Source organism: Brachyistius frenatus, unplaced genomic scaffold (genome assembly GCF_029030835.1).
Source record: "Brachyistius frenatus isolate BFR_SWC_R1_liver_20210118 unplaced genomic scaffold, ASM2903083v1 Contig_57, whole genome shotgun sequence".
NCBI lineage: Eukaryota > Metazoa > Chordata > Actinopteri > Embiotocidae > Brachyistius > Brachyistius frenatus.
Window position 1 is genome coordinate 69319 of NW_027210656.1, and position 18878 is coordinate 88196.

Below are 18878 nucleotides of genomic sequence, written 5' to 3' on the forward strand. Positions count from 1 at the left end.
GATGGCTGGATCCACACAGTGTGTGACATTTTAACTAATGTTAGTTCGCTCAAGGCTATAGTGCTCAGCATGGGTCAAACATCTCCCTTGTCTTCCCCACCGTAATAAGGAACAACAGCAGAAATACTCTCCCAATAACCAAATAACCAATGCAAATAACCAATGTTATTTGCATGTGAATTGGCCGGGACTTTATATGGTTGCTGGAGAAAGTTCCGGCCTGCAGCTTTCCAGATCTTGAAAAATGTATATTTCTTGAATCCTAATGGAGGACAGAAGCCAGTTGCCTCCTTGGCTCTGGCCTGCCGTTTTTCAGTTGCGGCCCTCACCACTTCACGGCCATTTAGACTTAAATTTATTCAGCTCTCGTTTGGACTCGTATTTTTGTCTCTTTATTTACTTTCTTATTTTCCCTTCTCTCTGGCTTTCTCCCCTTTTTTCCATTGCCTTCTCTTATTACTGTCCATTACATGGTCATTTAATACCGCCTGCCCCTGCGCTCTTTGTCATCTTGGGTAGACGGACCCTTTGCTTTTGGCAAGGAATCAGCTGGAACCTGTTGTCCATCATATTTCATGCCACGTTGTGACCGGGATCCAGTTTTCTGCTATGAATACTCGACTATGAATACTGTGTGTCATGCCACACAGTCACAGCCAAGGCCTTAACAAATGAAATAAGGGCTGCTAATACTATGATATTACATTTTGGGACCAGTTTGGCTCATGAATGTTTGATGAGAATGTCCAATCATGCATAGACAGAAGAAAGAGATGAGGAATGGGAGAGGAGAAATTTAGAAGAGAGAAGGGCAAGAGACAAATCAGACTTGGAGAGAAAGTGAGGAGGGGGAGAGTGTGTGTGTGTGTGTGTGTGTGTGTGTGTGTGTGTGTGTGTGTGTGTGTGTGTGTGTGTGTGTGTGTGTGTGTGTGTGTGTGTGTGTGTGTGTGTGTGTGTGTGTGTGTGTGTGTGTGTAGTGATTACTTGCTGCTGAGGTAGCACTGCATTACACATGAGGATTTGGAATGGCCCAGATAAAGTAATCTATGATTAACTGGGGCGCGGCTGGCTCGCCACCCTGCCAACAGCTGTAGTCGGGGGCGAATTACAAAATTATGGGATGTCCAAACATTTTAGATGCGGCGGGAAATATATTTCCATACAAGGCAGGAGTAGGCTGGATGGGATGAGAGTTATGTATGAAGTCAAAGGTGACTGCCGGCGGCAAGGGAAGAGAGTGACAGAGGGAGCGGTGGTGCAATTAACACAACATTTTTTTTTTTTTTTGTGACCGTCGCATTTGGCAGAGAATTGTGAAAATGGTGGAAGAGTCTTGGGAGGATTTGGGAAGGGGAGCCGCGGGCTGTGGTCGTGGCTGGAGGAGTGATCGCTGCAATGATTGCTGTAACAACTGTCCGACGGGATAACAAATCAAATTATAAAGATGGACATCCCAGCATAGACCCCGCCGCCTTCTGAAATTGATTGCAAGCACCAGGAGCTGATATTGCCGGGTCTGGTCTGTCATAGTCCATCAGGCGTCATTATCACCAAGGGAGCACTAAACCTTATGCAGAGCTGAATGAGGAGGAAGACTTCATCCACACTACTGGCAGGAATTTGACAGAAAACAACAACACAGACGGAGCCGTGCGTCACATGATGTTTTTAATGTGTTCTTTGTCATTTCAAGGTTAAACGTTTATCAGTTTCTTCAGAATACCGTTAAAAATAGCAAATTATTCAGCAGCCTAAGTACTAGCTTAATTCAGTGAGTTAACATCATGTCTGAGTGTTGCAGGACTACCTTGATTGAAGTGCTCTCATGTCTCATATTGCCTCCAAGTACAGCAGCAATCATCTTTAAATCAGAATTTGTAGGACATGAATCATCAAGAGGTTATAAACCTCCCACATCTGTCCCTTCTTTTTTTTTATCAAATATCTGAGGAGTAATAAATGCTTTCGTGCCTCTGAGGTATTGCGATTGTGTTTCAATATTCACCAGTTCTCCTAATCCAGCAGACAGCTATTTTTATTCTGCCTTGTGATTAGTCATTTAGCTGAAGCGAGCTGTCATAGGAAATCATTTTCATGTCTTTAGACAGTTCCTCACTTCATCCAAATGACGAGTGATTTTGCCTCTGGGGGGAATAGGGCCCATATTTTATTGAGAGGCAAGACAGTTCCTCAATAATGGCAGAAGTTTGATAATGCTCCGTGAAGTGAATGGACTTTGTGTTTGAGGCCACTTACAGAAAATGACTGTGGCTTCAAAGATGGCTCATTACTTTGTTCCATGAGGTGTCTGAGTCCTTAAATTCTCTAGCAGACCTCTCAGTCACGGTTGTATACTCTCGTGTTAGGAACCTAAGTTGAACTTTAAGATATTTATTGTCACATTAAATGTCACTCCATCATAAAACAAGGTTATTTTCTAAGTCGACACATCTGTTTTGAGCTTCCCTTTGAACCTTAGAGCCTTTTGAACATTCTACTTCCATCTGTCTCTCAGCGATCATACTTTGACTCATCCTTCCTGCAGTCCACCTCGTACAACAGTCTCTGCTGTCGTGGTCAAGCTCACAATGATGAACTAACTGCACCTTGCCAAGTACCTCCTGAACTGTTATCCTTGCCACGGACAGACCTCCCTAAAAGTGACTGGATTGTCCTTGAAATGTTCTCTCTGTTTTGCTGCTCTATTATACACAAGGCCTGGATGTGTGGTGATGTGCTCCTCATTTTTGATCGTGTAAAGATGCTCTATAGAACTCAAGAATTGTCTTTTTTTTCATTTTTTTCTTAAGAATGGATTCAACCTCTTGACTTTTCTCACATTTTTTAGTATGGAATATAACATTTATTTCATCTGCAGTCAGCCTATACCTAAAAATACGTGTTGAAAATGACTTACATTCTTTGCTCAAGGTCAGTCAAATTGAATCGGTGATGTGAGTGGAAAGCAATTTTCAAGCAATGCTATTTTCAGTGAACATAATTTCAGGCAGGACCACTCGACAGCCAATTCATTGTTGATTTCGCTGGTTGCTAAGAGTCATTCTAATCAAAGATCTTGAGCACTCTGAAGCAGATTCTTATCAACGGCTTACATGATATGACTCCATTTATTCTTTTCTGCATCCTTACATGAGAATACATGACTGATGTTGCCACCAGTGTTCTTCATGGAAGAAAGCGTACATGGATTAGGAGCTTAGCCCTTCTTTTTTACAGATACAGTCTTGCACTATAACTGAAGAGTTTGGTCTTTTTTTTTCCCATCTGACTTCAAAATATGTTGCTTTAGGACTCTTACATGGCTTTTTGTTCTGCCTCTAATACATGCAGCCTGGTTGTGGCTCTTGTTTCAAACATTGTTAACTCCATTAGGTCAAGGTCACTGTTATTTTGTTGCTCAGTTTGTTGGGACAAATGCACTCGGAAAAGTCATCACAATAACTTTAGTCATGCTAAAGTCATTTTGAACCTACAACAGTTTTAACTTTAAACTCATATATTTAAGTTGTCCATTTGTATGTGTCTATTTTGCAAAATGGAAAACACATTGTACAGTATTCCATATTATTGGAAAATGTAGATCATCTTGTCACACTTGTCCTGGTTAACAATGCAGGTACTATTTACTGTCACTTTTCCCAAAATATTCAGGGTTTAAAAAGCATTTATGCACATGCAGAATGACTCATTATTTAAAAACATGTTTTCTTCCTTAGTTTTTGCTTAAATAATTGAGACAGCACAAAGACAGATGCCCTCATCCCTCACTGCAAAGAAGGGTCAACCTCTAAGCGGTTGAATATGTTTTGGGTAATATTTAGTTGATGAGATGTAAATTAACACAAATGTACATACAAAAACATGCCGGACATTTTAAGATTTTTAACTGTTTTTAGATTAGCTTCTGGTTTTGGTCGGTTCAGTTAATGAAGAGGACAGTTGCACACATATTATGTAAAATCATGGGCAACTTCTGTTGAGAAAAATCATTTTGTTTAATACATCTTTCTCAGATCATCTTAATGAGATGTTAAATTTTAATGACCCTCAGGCCCTGTGGGTTCACCTCGCCACCCAGAACTTCACTGAATACACAATAAATTGACTGCTTTTAATCTTCATGAACGGCTTTTCATGTTTTCTGACCTTAGTAACCTGCTGGATTTGTTGTTCACTGAGAGACATTTTGACCAATGGATCATACAAATATGAATGAATGTCTCAGAGAGACTTGGCAATATTTAAGCCTTCTGACTATTAATGACATATCCCTCGCTTATTAAATTAGACTGAACAAGAACTGCCAATCAGCACTATGGGAAATGTTCAGACATCAGAGCTGTGTTTAATCTTTATGAGGACACCTGCTGATGTAGAAGACGCAGGCGATAATTGGAGCTACTGCTTCATATCGTTAAATTAAACAAATCCATTCAGAATTCAGTGTTTTCTCTGAAAACTGTAAGTGAATACCAGTAGAACCACTGTTACTCCAGGCATGTTTAATGTCATCCAAACATAGTTTTGCAAGACTTGGTGTAAATGCTGCTTTTGAAACTGCTGATCATCAAATTCTTCTTACATAACCTAAACTGAGTCGTCTAACTGAGTCTCCTTCAATATGCAAATCTATGCTTGTCTTTTTTCAATGGATGATTATTTCTTAAAACACAAAAAAATAACTTGTGGGGTTTCTCAACAACCTATTTTGGGACCAAGACTTTTCAGTCAACAGACATCCCCTGGTGGAGTCAACAGTGGACAGGCTATCTCTCGCTATACACTGATGACACGTTGCTATATGTGGCTGCATTTTCTGATGACAAACGTCCAACTGATATTCATTTTAGATGTATTTCAGTGCCTGGATGCCAACAGGCATGAAACCTCTGTATTATATGGGAATGCCACCACATCTGCTTTTTTAGGATTAAATTAAAAAAATAAATTAAAAAAAAAGCGAGGGTCGATTTATCTTCTTAAGCAACAGATACAGAGACAGATATACAGTTAGCAGGCTTCTCGAACAGGCTTGACTATTGCAAGAATTTCTGTTCTGGCTTAATCTTAAAAAATAAAAAGGCGCACTAATTAGGCATTTCACGCAGGTTCAAGCAGGAAGACAATTCATATTCAAATATCTCTCAGTTGATATTGAATAATTTCACTGGAATCTGTTTCTGGGCTTTTCTATGAACCAATGAGCATCTTCACAGAAGAATATTTAAACCAGATAATCTACTTTGTTTCTCACCGGCAGCACCGGCAGTTCTATGTACATGGTCCTCCTCTTAAAGGTTAATGTAAGTGACAAGGTGAAGCTAGAGTCTATTGAATAATTCATCATTCCTGCTCACTTGTGGTGTCTTTCCTAATTGAAATGAAATTGGATTGATTGGAGTAGATATAAAGAATAAAAACAAGAAGTACAATGACTTGTTAAAAGTAAGATTCAAAAGACTTAGTATAAAAAAAAAAAAAATAAAAATAAAAATCATGACATTGTTAGTTGTCATTGAGTTTCAGGAGCAGCACGAATTACTGAGGCTGTGGAAACGAGGCCGGCTGGCCAGCACGTTGCAGTGATCAAAGCCAAAGCTGGAATTGTTTTTTGGTCACATGCTTGCCATTTTGCCAAAATCTGTGTGTGAAAGTTTTACGACTTTGTGTAATTAACCAAATGTATACCGCAGGGTGGGAGGAGGCGGTACTGCTTTCACACAAGTGTAATCAGAGAACAATTCAAAGTAAAAACTAGGACAATTTATTTTCACCAGAACTGTTATTTCATTAATACATTTTTTTTTTTCCTGGAACTGGTGAATTCATCTCTGGTGCCAAACATTGTATTCTTCACTGTCCTGGAATAAAATGAGTCACACCAAACTAGCAGTGTCTCATTCACGTCTATGTAATTACAATCAGTGTAAGAGCGACTCTGAATAAGACCCACCAGCAGCCTGAGAAAAGAACTGCCTCGACAAAGCGACAACTGTGGAACAGGCAAAATTAAGCCCTCTCCATTCATACCCCCTAGTTCTTATTATGCAGAAGCTATCTCACTGAGCTTGCTTTTGTGCTGGTATAATTACTTAATCTGAGCACTCCTAGGGTGAATTACTTTGTGTGCAGCAAGCAGGCAGCATTGCTTTGACTCAAGTTCCCAAAGGGGAATTGAGGCTTGCTTTAATTTTACTGTTTTAAAGTTGCAAACATAGGAATGTCCATTGTCAAAAGGGATTCACATCGATGTGTTTTTCTGTCAAAGCAGCAGTTTTGTTTTATTTCTTATCGCCATAATTATGGACTTAAATACAGTATGTTCAATTTGGATGAAGATTTTTTTTTTTTATCACCCCTTTGTTTTGTTTTTTCCTTCTTTCAAGCATTTTATAGACAGTGTAGAAAATGATCCACAGTGCATTGGAGAGCGAGTAGACCCTTACTGTTGTTTGCTGTTTATAATGGGCCTGTGCTACACTTAACTAGAATGGAGGCCAATCAAGGCAGACTGATAAGGACCTAGGGATCCACTCTCGTCAATTACTGCAAAATGCCAAGTTCAACTCAGTGGGCCTTTTATGAAGTACACCAGCTGAGTAAACAAATTAATTGTACAGCCGTGGTTCCCCAAAGCAACCATGCAGCCCACGGCAATCATACATCAGACAGAGTGATAGCGACTGTCTCCCCCAGCAAGCAGAAGGGTCCTACTGTTAAAGATGGGCAACCACTTAGGACTCATTGGCTGTTGGTCTTCACACATATTCTGTCTCTCAACTGAGCTGTGCGGTTTCTATTGGCTTTGTAAAGACAGAGATTATGTTTTGGAATTCTGGCTTTTCCAAATGCCTTGCAAGCATTATAAATTGGAGCAAATGCCCAATAGCCTGTCCAACTAAAAAAAAAAGCAATAAACAGGCAAAAATAATAATCTCCGGAGTTCTCTGTATTGATTCATATTTAGAGACAGTAATAAATATCAGGGTTATAATCAAATGGCAACCAACTGTGACATCCCCCACTGGTTTGTGAACTGAAGCTGTGAAGCCTCGAATTCGGACTTTGATTGTCGCCTTCTTGCTCATTTGGAGCCAGATGTGACCATATTTGGACAAACTGGGGAAGAGTGAGTGGGTGATCCGACTTGGTTTTATTGGGCACGCAAGGATTCGTCCACTTACAGCAGAAACCTGTCAATTCAACAGAAAAAAATTCCGTTTTTTTTAGGCCTGATATCTAACTAATGATGGAATTTATTTCAGATGGACCACCAGAAAACTAATGAGGAGTGATTTTATTGAATGACATCATTATGACATTATGAAAAAAAATGTTTTGCAGTTTAAGGCAAAACGTTGGCCTCAATTTTCAGACCTGGAAGCTGCATCCACTTTCATATACAGTCTGCGGTTGCAAAAACAGATTGATTAATTTTTGTGTATTCATGCATGCGTGTACTCTGTGTTATTTTTATAATTAAAAAAAAAAAAAAAAGGAAATAAAATTGTACTGCACTACGTACTGTAAGTGTGGGTGTGACTTTTTTATGTTCCGCCTCATGATTGGATCTTGAAGTAGTCCGATATACAGCAATCCTGAATTGGTGTTATCCTAAGCTGGTCCTTTGGTATAATCAGCTGCACCAGAGAGGAAAACAGTGTGTGTCTCCACGTTTATGTGTGTCTGTGTGAGTACGCGTGCACATTGTATCACAGGAGAAAGAAAGAGTGTGTTTGTTCCCCAGCATCTAAAAATGGAATCACGTTACTCCAGGTCAAAACTAAGTTATACATTTCTTCGGTTTTTACAGTGACGTGTCCAAATCTCTCAGGAACACGAGGTTCTTTTTGTTGATTTTGAAGTGTTTTGAACACATCAGCTCTAATTTCAGGTTTTGGGACAATATTTGTGTCTGCGTGTTGTCTGAAATGCAGTTTTTATGCTGCCAGTTTCAGGCCGTATTTATAAATAAACACTGCACTGTGCCATGAAAAAAACGAAATGAATTCATAATTGAATTAAAGTGAAATATGCAGAATTTAAGATATCAATTAATAACTAAGAAAGATCTGTAAATAAATCAAGTGATCTTTTACTAACTTGATTTCCTCTCGTGAAATATTTTGATAAATATGTACATCATATTCCCTTTAGCATATGCTCAAAGTTGTTTTTTTTTTTGGGTGGGCATGGCTTTTATATTTAACATTCAGGACAAAACTGCGGGTGGGGATTCTGCCATTTATGAACACTGTGAGGGATCAAACCCAATTATTACATAATAATCTGTGCATGCGAAGAAGCAAATGGGGCATGAGGGAAAGTCTCCTGCTTTGGTTGGATTCAGTCTAAGGCTTGCTTTCTTGACGCTATTGATGTTTTTTGCATAGGTTAGAAATGTATTTGTCCCTCTATCAAATACTACATCTTCAATGTGAGTTTCAGTCTACAAAAATACAATGTGGACAATGAAGACTTTACCCCTGTGTGGAAGAGGCCTGTGCTCAGCTGGGAAAAGGTTATGTCACATCTATGCAGGATTTAGCAACATTTTAATCTGAATCTGATGACAGCTGGAGTTTTTTTTTTTTTTTTTCCTCTACTGCCAGTCAACATCAATTAAATCTGATGAAAACCACACCTTCACAAACCTGATGAAGCAGGTTAGCGGGAGTTCGGAGCGTTCAACGTGTGACAATCTAACCTTTGAAAGAAGAATAACACTTTCTTTCTCTTCACTTCAATAGCGATGCATTGCGCCTCAGCACCTCAGTGGCTAATATTAGAAAACTTCAAGTTGATGTTGCTATGTAACTGTGGTTTGATACTTACTTCTGCTGCTGTTACACTTTAGTTTTTACAATTATCTTATAATAGTCACTGTTTAGCTAAAGTTACCTTTCTATAAGTTGTATAAGTAATAACTGAGGATGCTTTTCCTGGATTTTTTTGTTTAAATTGTTGCTTAGTTTGTCATGAATATTTAATGTGATAACACAGAGACAATCCTTAAGACTTCAAGTGTCCTGGCACTGAGAGTAGATTGACATTTTTTATTTTTTTTATTTTATTTTTATTGAAGTCATTCTAAAATGTTTGATTTCAAGATTTGGCTTTGCGGAATTTTTTTGTTCTGGTCCCAGAACTACATTTTGACTTTTATTTGTCGATGTAAATCCCTCAACCATTACCATACAGATAGTTCGTCCATGGTAGCCTATTTTTGTACTGGCAAATACAAAACAATATTGTGCTCGTGCCTTCGAAAATGATTTCTTCAAAAAAGTCGAAAGAATTTCAACACACATTTAGATGTTTTCTAATCATGCATCTCATCAAAGTACTGAGAGTAGCAGGTTCTTTAATGTTGCAGGCGCATGTCTGAATGTCCTCTGAGTCCACAAAACGTAAGCGTCACAAATCCATGCATTCAATCAAAAGAAGAGTAATTGGAGACGCCACTGACCTAAATGAAACCTCAATGTGCTAAAACTCATAATAATGCACAATCAGCTATCATAAACACATTTATGAGCAAAATTCATGAAATACTGAGATTTGAATGAGATGTATTCCAAAAATATAATTGCAAAAAGTTTTTATTTTCATATTTTATTATATTTCATATAAAAGTATATTCCCTATTGCTTGTTTACTGAATTAATCAGTGTAAAAATCAGAATCATTGACAATATATAAGTGCTTTCTCATAATAAACTACATGAAAGAGCCCTGGGGCCAATCCATATTTTGATCAGTGGAAAAGCATACACACAGTTGATTTGAATGTGTTTATTTGCTTCGCTGTTTGGAAATTTTGCTGAGGTGGTGTTTAGTATAGTTACAGTAATAATATGGTTGGATCGTAGGATGGTAGTTCTGTTTGTTTTGGTACAGCAGGAATTTTTGTGTCTCGTGAATTTGATGTCAAGTTGATCTCTCCTGGTCTGTTATTGAGTGGTCACTGAGGTCGACCTCTCTGGACGGGGTTTGCGTTTTGCCGTGTTTCTGCAGTTACTGTAATGTATTTCTCTGCTCGCTGTCTGTTGTCAGATCTTCCGGAGGTGTTGGCTCGTGTTCAAGAAGGCCTCCAGCAAAGGACCCAGACGGCTAGAGAAGTACCCAGATGAGAAGGCAGCCTACTTCAGGAGCTTCCACAAGGTAAACAAATGACTGAGACACATCATTAACTTCATTCTTCTTTTATTCAATCCATGGTTTTATCTCCTTTGGAAGATGAGACGATTAGTCAATTATGTGATTCATGATGAACTGTAAATCAACCGGTAATTATTATGATAATCAGTCTGAGATAAGTGTTTTCATCATTGATTAATCTGCTAATTATTTTCAGGATTAATTTAGTATATAATATATGTCTGACATATTTTCCCAAGTTAGTTGGACCAGCCACCCAAATTTCCAATTTACTAAAAGGAAGCAAAAGTGGAAAAAAAAAAAAAAAAGTATTATATTTATAAATATAAATAATTCACATTTCAAACGCTGAAGTCTATGTTTAGCATATCCACTGCTAAAAATGTGTTAAACAAATAATCCACCTGTGAGGATTTTTTTGCTTTTCTTTGTCATCTATGATTACAAACAGTATATCTGTGAGTTTAGGACTGTTGGCAAAACTCAAAAACGATTTTCATTATGTCTCCCGTGGCTTTGGGAAGCTGTAATGGGCGTTTTTGAAATCATTTTTTGACATATTGTGGACCGAACAACTGACCGATAAAGTAGTTAGTAGATTAATCACAAACATTTGCAAAAGGGTTCTGAACAAATAGCTTACCAGGTAGTGGTAACTGGGAACAGATTCTCTAAAATATAAGTTTTAACAGTGCTTTACAACAAAAGCAAATAACACAAAGTATATGAAGATTGTCTGACGCTATATGTATTTTTTTTAATCAATATTTATTTTTTGTGTTCTGCACCATGCTTCAGTGAGCCAAGTCAAATGAGCATTTGTTTTAAAGCAGTGAGATTTAAGGATGCTGATGTCAGTCAGTTCATTGTTCGATCAAGCTAATGCAGCACGTATGACCACATCTCCGTGAAATTAAGAATCAATATTCATAATCTTGTGGTATGATTCTTAATGATTTGGTAACACTTTTACCTTTTGTCTAACGCTGTCATCAGACAGCCGTTTCCATTTGACAGCACTGAAGCACTGAACTACGATAACCAATATGATGAACTGTATCCTGAGGATATTCGTAGTCCTCAGAAGACCACGAAGCTTAAAGTTTGTTTACTCTCCGTCTTCTTGAACTCCAAAAGGAGATTAAACCTAGTGTCACTCCTCAGGGTGCAGCCTCTGGCCGAGCCTAAATGCTACTGACATCGACATGCAGAGCACAATTACCCGACAACAGCCAAGAGTTTCATCCTGCAGTTTGGCCAACTGCTGGAATTAATTAACTTCGGCTGATAAAATCTGACGCCATTGGTTGGCCCTGAAATGATAAGACAGGAAGTGTATGTTGGCTGAGGATGTGTTCTCTTTAAAGTACCTTTTCGAAACAAGTGTTCTGTTATAAGTGTGATATGAGCTGATTTGAAAGAAAAAAAGGTTCTCAAGGATTTGTTAAAATGTACTTCTTATTGTTTGAGATTCTGTAACTCATGGTGTTTTCTACACATTGCATTAAAGGAGAAAAGGTATTAAACTTATGGAATAAATGATATCATTGAGCACGAAGCTGTTTTTAACACAAGATAAGAACCTTGTTTTCATCTTCATATAAAAAGTTCTGTCCATCGGCCACAGATGACAGAGTTAAGGATCTATTAAGGCACATTTTGCAACTTTATCTTGTACTATAGGACCTTTTTCCTCCCTTTTGAAAGTAATAATCCAGAGTATAATGTCTCTATCCCTGCCTCTTAAATCCTTTGAAATACTCCAATTATAGCTCATTACCATGGTGAGTGGAAATGATGTTAAAGGAGTAGCACCGTGAACAATGTTTTATCATAATGAGAGAGATAACAGCAGATAACAGGGGACTGTGACATCAGGTTTCTTATGTGCCTGTGGTTTGAGAGACGACTTACTCTTTCTACTATCTTGTAGATTGGGGAGTTTTCATTTCTGCTGGAAATGAAGCACCCCCCCCCCCCCCCTCAGTTTCCCAGAATGCTTGTAAGCACGAGCTAGCTGGTGTTTTGATCCAGTTTGTCTGCACGCCGTGCTGCTACACTATGAGCCATGTATTGTGAATGAAGCGTCTCTCTGCCTACTACATCATGCTGTCACACGGGGCGTCCTGTGTTGCTGTAACCCCCCCTCCCAGAGGCATCTCATACACCCAGCGCTGGAGTGAGCGATGAGTGCGCACATGCACCAGTGCACCTGGTAATGCATCGCCACAAAGATCAAGAAAGGTCCCGTCTGAGGGCTTCATTCAACGCTACGGTGCTTTGGGAGAGGGAAATAGGCTGCACTGGTGGCTGATTTACACAATCAACACAAAGAGGATTGGTTTTTGTTTTTTTCCCCCCTCCCTCACTTTTTACTTTTTTCTTCCTCTCTCCATTTCCTTCTCCTCGCTCCCACTTTTTTTCTCTCTCTCTCTCTCTCTCTCTCTCCTTGTGCAGCTTTCTATGTCTGAGGAGCACTGGGCCACACGGTAGAACAGTCCCTGAATATTTTTTAGCAATTTCTTTTAACTCTCTGTAAAGTTGTTTTTCTGGGTGCTACACTTCCCGAGCTCCCGACAGAGACATCTAATATCAAAAGATGGAGCTGTATTTAAATGCCTAGAAACAATTTGTAGACGAGGTAGAAATAAATCAGTTAAGTAAGGGGGGGCCGGTCAGTTTGTTATCACACTGGCACAGTTGGTTGATCAAGCACTTTGGTCAAGATTGAAATATCTCAACAGCTATTGGATTGATTCCTTTTTAAATTCTGTCCAGAAATTCATGGTCTATAAGGACGAGGCTAACTCATGGTGAAAACTTGGTGACCCTATCAGTTTTCTTCTCACCCCCCAGGAGGTTGGCACTGTTTGTTCGGGTTTGCCAGAAGGAGCAGAGCCCAAAGGTACCACACTGAGGCAGCAAGTCAAGGCTAAACGAGGTTTTTCTTGTAAAAAGGTTGATTTACCAGAAATATAGCAGGCCAACAAATGCATAGGATGCAGGCTAAAGCGCCACCCTAAAGCACAAACAGAAAAACTCAACCGAACTCATGCAGACTCAGGTCCTTGCATACACTACCCATGGACACTGAAGGTGGATGATTTCCAAACATTCAGTCCAAACATTGTGAAACTTTTGGCCTCTAGTGGCATTTCTCAAAAGGAATTAGATGAAATTCTGTGAAATTTGGCACACAAACCTGTGTCATGATGCAAAATACTTCAGCTTGTCCAATACATGCAAAATACACTGCATATATACGACATTCTCATCAATCTCAACTGCTCTATGTATTTAGTGCTAATTAGCAAATGGCAACATGCTAACAGGCTGAACTAAGACAGTGAACATTATACCCGCCTAACATCAGCATGTTAGCGTTGTCATGGTGGGATATTAGTATGCAGCCTCACTGAGCTGGTTGGAGACTCTTTGTTTTCTTACACGCTGAATAAAGGAAAATAAAGATGAGGAGGTAAGAATAGGAGAGGAAATGAGGAATATGTCTCATCACAAATGATTCACTTTGCTCGGACTCGAGCGCTTCAGGCCGGGAATGCACCCAAATCTATCCCTCACGCACACACACACACACACACACACACACACGCACACACACACACAAAGACTAAAACAGGCACATTTACGCACTAAGCATAAACAAAGAAAAGGATGCGAGGCTGGTGGAATTCATGGCTCAGACATTCTCACTGTTGATGCTGACTTTGTGTCAGTTGTATGTATGAATTGCTTGCCTGAGGACAAATACATACTGCATACCATATTAAATATTTAGATTCTTTGAGAGGGGATAAGAAATAACAAATGAAACATATCTGCTATCTTCCGGTATTGTAGCCTGTGCTCCATTCTTTCATCTGGCATTGTTGTTGAAACGCTTATGAAAAACCCTCTGTTGAGCTCGAATGTTGAGCAGAGGCGATCTGACAGTAGAGGGGAAATTCATTACATGTGATGTTATCGAACAACGAAATCTGTAGTCCACATATGCTGCGCGTGTCATAAGGTCTGGTCTTTTAACCTTTAACAGTCAGGCTTTACTATACGGGCAGAGAGCCCAGCTAATTCATTCCCAACAGCCTGGCAAAGGGCCCACGGTTAGCACACAATGGCCTACAATAATGTAATGGGCCTTATCTACTAGGCAGAGTGAACGGAGGGAAGGCTGTTGAGCAAAATGGCCTGTAAATGCGGGTGATATTCAATTAAACGTAATCTTCTCTTCTTTTTTTCCCCCCACTGACGATCAATCTGCTGGTAAAGTGATTTAGATACTTATGATCGCACTGCTCTCTATTGACTAGAAGAGCTGTTTCAATGAGATGCACTTGAACAATGAATGTGCAGCGTATGCAGTATGAGCAGCAGGTCGCATTTATGAAAAAGGCTGCTTTTAAAATAACATGTGTATTACACACACTGCAGCCACATCATATTGTTGATGATTTCTTACTGTTTGAAGATGCTTTTTGTAATCAGCAGAATAACTACTGCTATTTATTTTTTTCCCCCCCTGAAGATCACCCCAAATTCTGTTTTACTCGACTCTTTATATGCTAAGCCTCCAACAACTTTTGCACTTTCAGCAAAGCCGTGCAAGATGGCAATTAAGCCTCGCTGCTGCTGTTGCAGCTAGAGGCTGTGTTCACTCAAGGTAATGTGCTGCTGCCACTCTCGCCTTCCTCTTTAGATCACTGAGCTCCATAACATCAAGAACATTACCCGGATGCCACGGGAGACAAAAAAGCATGCCGTGGCCATCATCTTCTGTGACGACACGTCCAAGACATTCGCCTGTGAATCAGGTATGTGCCTTCTCCTCCATGCAAAGTTAAGATTAGTCTTTTTCGGTCCCAGCACAGCAAGGGAGGGAGTATGTTTTTTTCTTCAAAAGACAACCCATAAAATGATAATACATATATATATATATATACACACAAAACTAATGTTTTCGCTCCCATCTTGTATGCACACAAAATGTTTATTTCTCAAATTCTTTTTACAGATTAGTTAAAATTCAGATAGTGAACACTTAACTTTTTTGCCAAGACAATCCATCCACTTGACAGGTGTGGCATATCACATGATGACCAAATATAAACTACAATTTTTTTTTATTTTTTTTTATTGTGACTGGTGCAAGGCACAAACTACACTGTGCAATAATAATAGTGTCTAATCAGCATCTTGATGCGCCACACCTGTCGGGTTGATGGATTATCTTGGCCAAGGTGAAGGCTCAGTAACACAGATTTGAACAAATTTGTGAAAAAAAAAAAACAATTTGAGAGAAATAAACATTTTGTGAGCAAAAAATAAGTCTTAGATCTTTTACGTCAACTCGTGACAATTGGGAGTCTTGAGTTTATATTTTTGTCGAGCTTATGTTCGTAAGTGTTGGACGAAGACTTAAGGTTTTTGAAAAGTTTGAACAGAGGTGGAGGTAGAACAACAAGTGAGAGGCTGAAGGAGAAAGAGAAATAGAAAGAATGAAATGAGGGCAGCGGTGGAGGATTGGACTTTAGCCAAGTGATGCTCATTTGCTGCTATATTAAGAAGTGGGAGGATCTGTTCCGAAATATTGATTTTCATAGTGCAGGTATGAAAACCGATTTTGGGCATAATTTGCGGTTTGTTTCAAACCAATTATGAACTGTAACAATAGAGATTGGCTTCTAATACGTGGAGAGGAAGCCGAGGAGGCACGCGATCTGCACGTGGCTGGTTGAGACGCAACTGTCTTTAAGTGCAAAGCTGGACATGGAGAAAAGGCGAGGGCACGATAAGGTGAATGCACCTTAATGCACTGCTGTTATCAGATAATAACCAATGTATCAGTCTTAACTCCAGCCTTGCAGGTGTGCATGTGTGTGCGCATGAGATTTAGAGAGGGTAGATTATTGAACTTCGAGCGGCGAACTCTCTCTTGTCTTGACTCCCTTTCCCATGAGCTTTCTTCCTCTGCGTTGGCTCGTTGCCCTCACACCACCATATGGATGTCTTTATCACCCTGTGTCCACTGACCTCCTGCAGTCCTTCACTTCCTGGAACACCTTCAGATGTTCACCCTTCACTCCACAGTACCTCATGTGAGCTTTTACATGATGACCATATCCACTATGAAGAAATACACACGATTAATCATTTAAATTACCTGTAAAAAGGTAAACATGAATGCTTTAAAGCTAACCTATACCACATTCTAATTTGACACGCTGCGACTTTTCACTACAGTGCAATGTTAGGGCAAACCGCAAGCGTCTTATGAAGACATTTTGGCTGTATAATTACGCCCAATAAAATCAGAAGTGTTGACTGTTGTTTTGAAAGAAAGTAAATGTAATTAGGCCTCATGAAGATGTCCTGATATTTCATTTTTTAGAAAAAAATCTTTATGATTCCTCCACCCAAGCAGTGTTATGTGTTTAGTTTGCTGTCAATGAACCAAGGAATGGAACAAAAGGATAAAATAATAATAAAATGTCTTTTTGACAGCTTTGGGTGCATCTGATAAATGTGCTTATGAAGAGAGATGAGAGTGACCTGGAGATTGGTGAGAGATATGAATACTATCCAGTGCGTCAATTCCTTAAATGTCACAGCTGAATTGGGTCTGAAAAAATTTAAATAGAACTGAATACACAACCCCATTTCCAAAAAGGTTAGGACACTGTGTAAAATGTAAATTCAAGAGAATGTGATGATTTGTAGATCAGGTTATACCGTACTTAATTTAAAATTGAGCAAAGACAAATATATGCTTACTTTGAATTTGATACCAGCAACACATTTCAAAAAAGTTGGGACAGGATCAACAAAAGACTGGAAACGTTGTGTAATTCTGAAAAAAAAAAAACACCTGGTGTAACATCTCACAACTGAAAAGGTTAACTGATCAGTACAATGATTGAGTATAAAAAAAATAAAAAAAGAAGCATTTTAGAGAGGTAGCGTCTCAGCAGTGAAGATGGGAATGGGTTCACCGCTGTAAAAGACCTCAGGGGCAAATAGTGCAATAATTTGAGAGTAATGTTCCTTCACGTAAAATTGCAAAGAATTTGGGGGTCGGTCACGATCAATGATACATAAACTCATTAAAACATTCAGAGAATCCGGAGAAATCTCTGTACGCAAGGGACAAAGCTGAGAACCAATATCGGATGGCCGTGATTGTCGGGCCCTCGTGCAGCACTGCATTAAAAACAGATGTGATTCTGTCGTGGAAATCATCGCCCGAGCTTAACGGCATTTCAAAATGAGCATACATTTTCAAAAAGCAATACAATTTCTCAGCTCCAACATTTGATATGTTGTCTTCGGGTCTATTTTCAATAAAATATAGGTTTAAATGATTTGCAAAACATCACATTCTCACTTCATTTACATTTTACCCAGTCGAAAGAGGGTGGTACATATTGTATTTGTTTGTAGAATGACACTCGCTGCTGCCCTGACTGTTCAATTCAGTTGTCACATATACTCACTCCAGTCACTCCAGCGAGCTAGGACTCTGCGAACCCAAAACCCCACTCCATATTTTTTCCATCACACACCTCCACGCACACACACGCACACGCACACGCACACACACACACACACACACACACACACACGCAGTGTTACCATGCTGCCTCTTTGGTGATGAGGTGTTTGTTTAGCCGATTTTCCACTCAGTGGCCTTAAAAAAGTGTGGGAGTTTAGAGGCACTTGAAGGCCATAGTAACTCTGAATGAGAAAAGCTGCATTTGGGGAAGTATGAGGAAAGGAGCTAAAGTGCAAAGCAGCTGCTGCCTATGAATTTGCGTTGGCTTTCTCTTATGTGTGAAAGAAGTGCTTCAGGCAGCAGCAGACCTTTCCTTCACCCCGCAAAGTAGAATAGATCTGTCCCTTCTACACTTTTTGCTAAGAGTGCATCTGACAAACACATCTTGCAGCCTGACTATGCCACCAATTACACAAGATAGATTATGTAAGTATATAGGACAAAGTGTATGAGCTATCCATGCACACAGACAATATTACTCAAGCCCGTGATGATTTTTGATGAACAGACACAGAGACATGCTGACATTCCCACACTTCCACATGTATTCCTATACACATGAATGGCCACAGTTACATATCCCAGAATTCCCCAGGGCCAGGGAGCTTCACAAAGATAAACAACTCTGGCGTCTCCCTCATTTCGCACTTCAGTGACTTTGACCAAAAGCTCACATAAGACAATTGGAAATCCTCTGCATTGTAAACACAATTTTTTTTCTGACTTAACAGGAAGAAAAAAAAATTGTATTTACAAACAACAGACGACCACACAGACTTCTAGATTTGATTCATGAAATGATTTGTCCCCCCTTAACCTCTAATTAAAAAAAAAATCTGTCTTACAATGAATGCTCTCCCTTTTTTTAAGTGCCAGCTGTTATGCATAAAGCAGACATAACTTCCCACTCCGGGATCAGTTCCTAAGACCAAGGCTGTCGCTTTGAAAGGAGTCATCGTCATAACTGTCCTGATTTAGTCCAGAATTTCTCAAAATTACTATTACAACAAATCCTTCAAGGAGTACTTATCTACTCTGTTGCTGATAGTTCAGAGAGACAATTGATACCACTGTGACACCATTAAACAGCTGGTAGGTGGGTTTTGTTTGAGCGCTCTTTTTCTTTTTA

General features: G+C 39.3%; 1 protein-coding gene across 2 annotated transcripts in view; it reads left to right on the forward strand.

Moving 5' to 3' along the window:
- Positions 1–18878, forward strand: part of dok6 (docking protein 6) — a 46202-nt gene that overhangs the window by 12825 nt on the left and 14499 nt on the right. For both annotated transcript variants that reach the window (XM_069705479.1, XM_069705480.1), the window contains exons 2-3: positions 10078–10185; positions 14897–15011. In XM_069705479.1, the coding sequence (XP_069561580.1) occupies positions 10078–10185; positions 14897–15011 (223 nt within the window). The remainder of the gene's footprint in view (positions 1–10077; positions 10186–14896; positions 15012–18878) is intronic.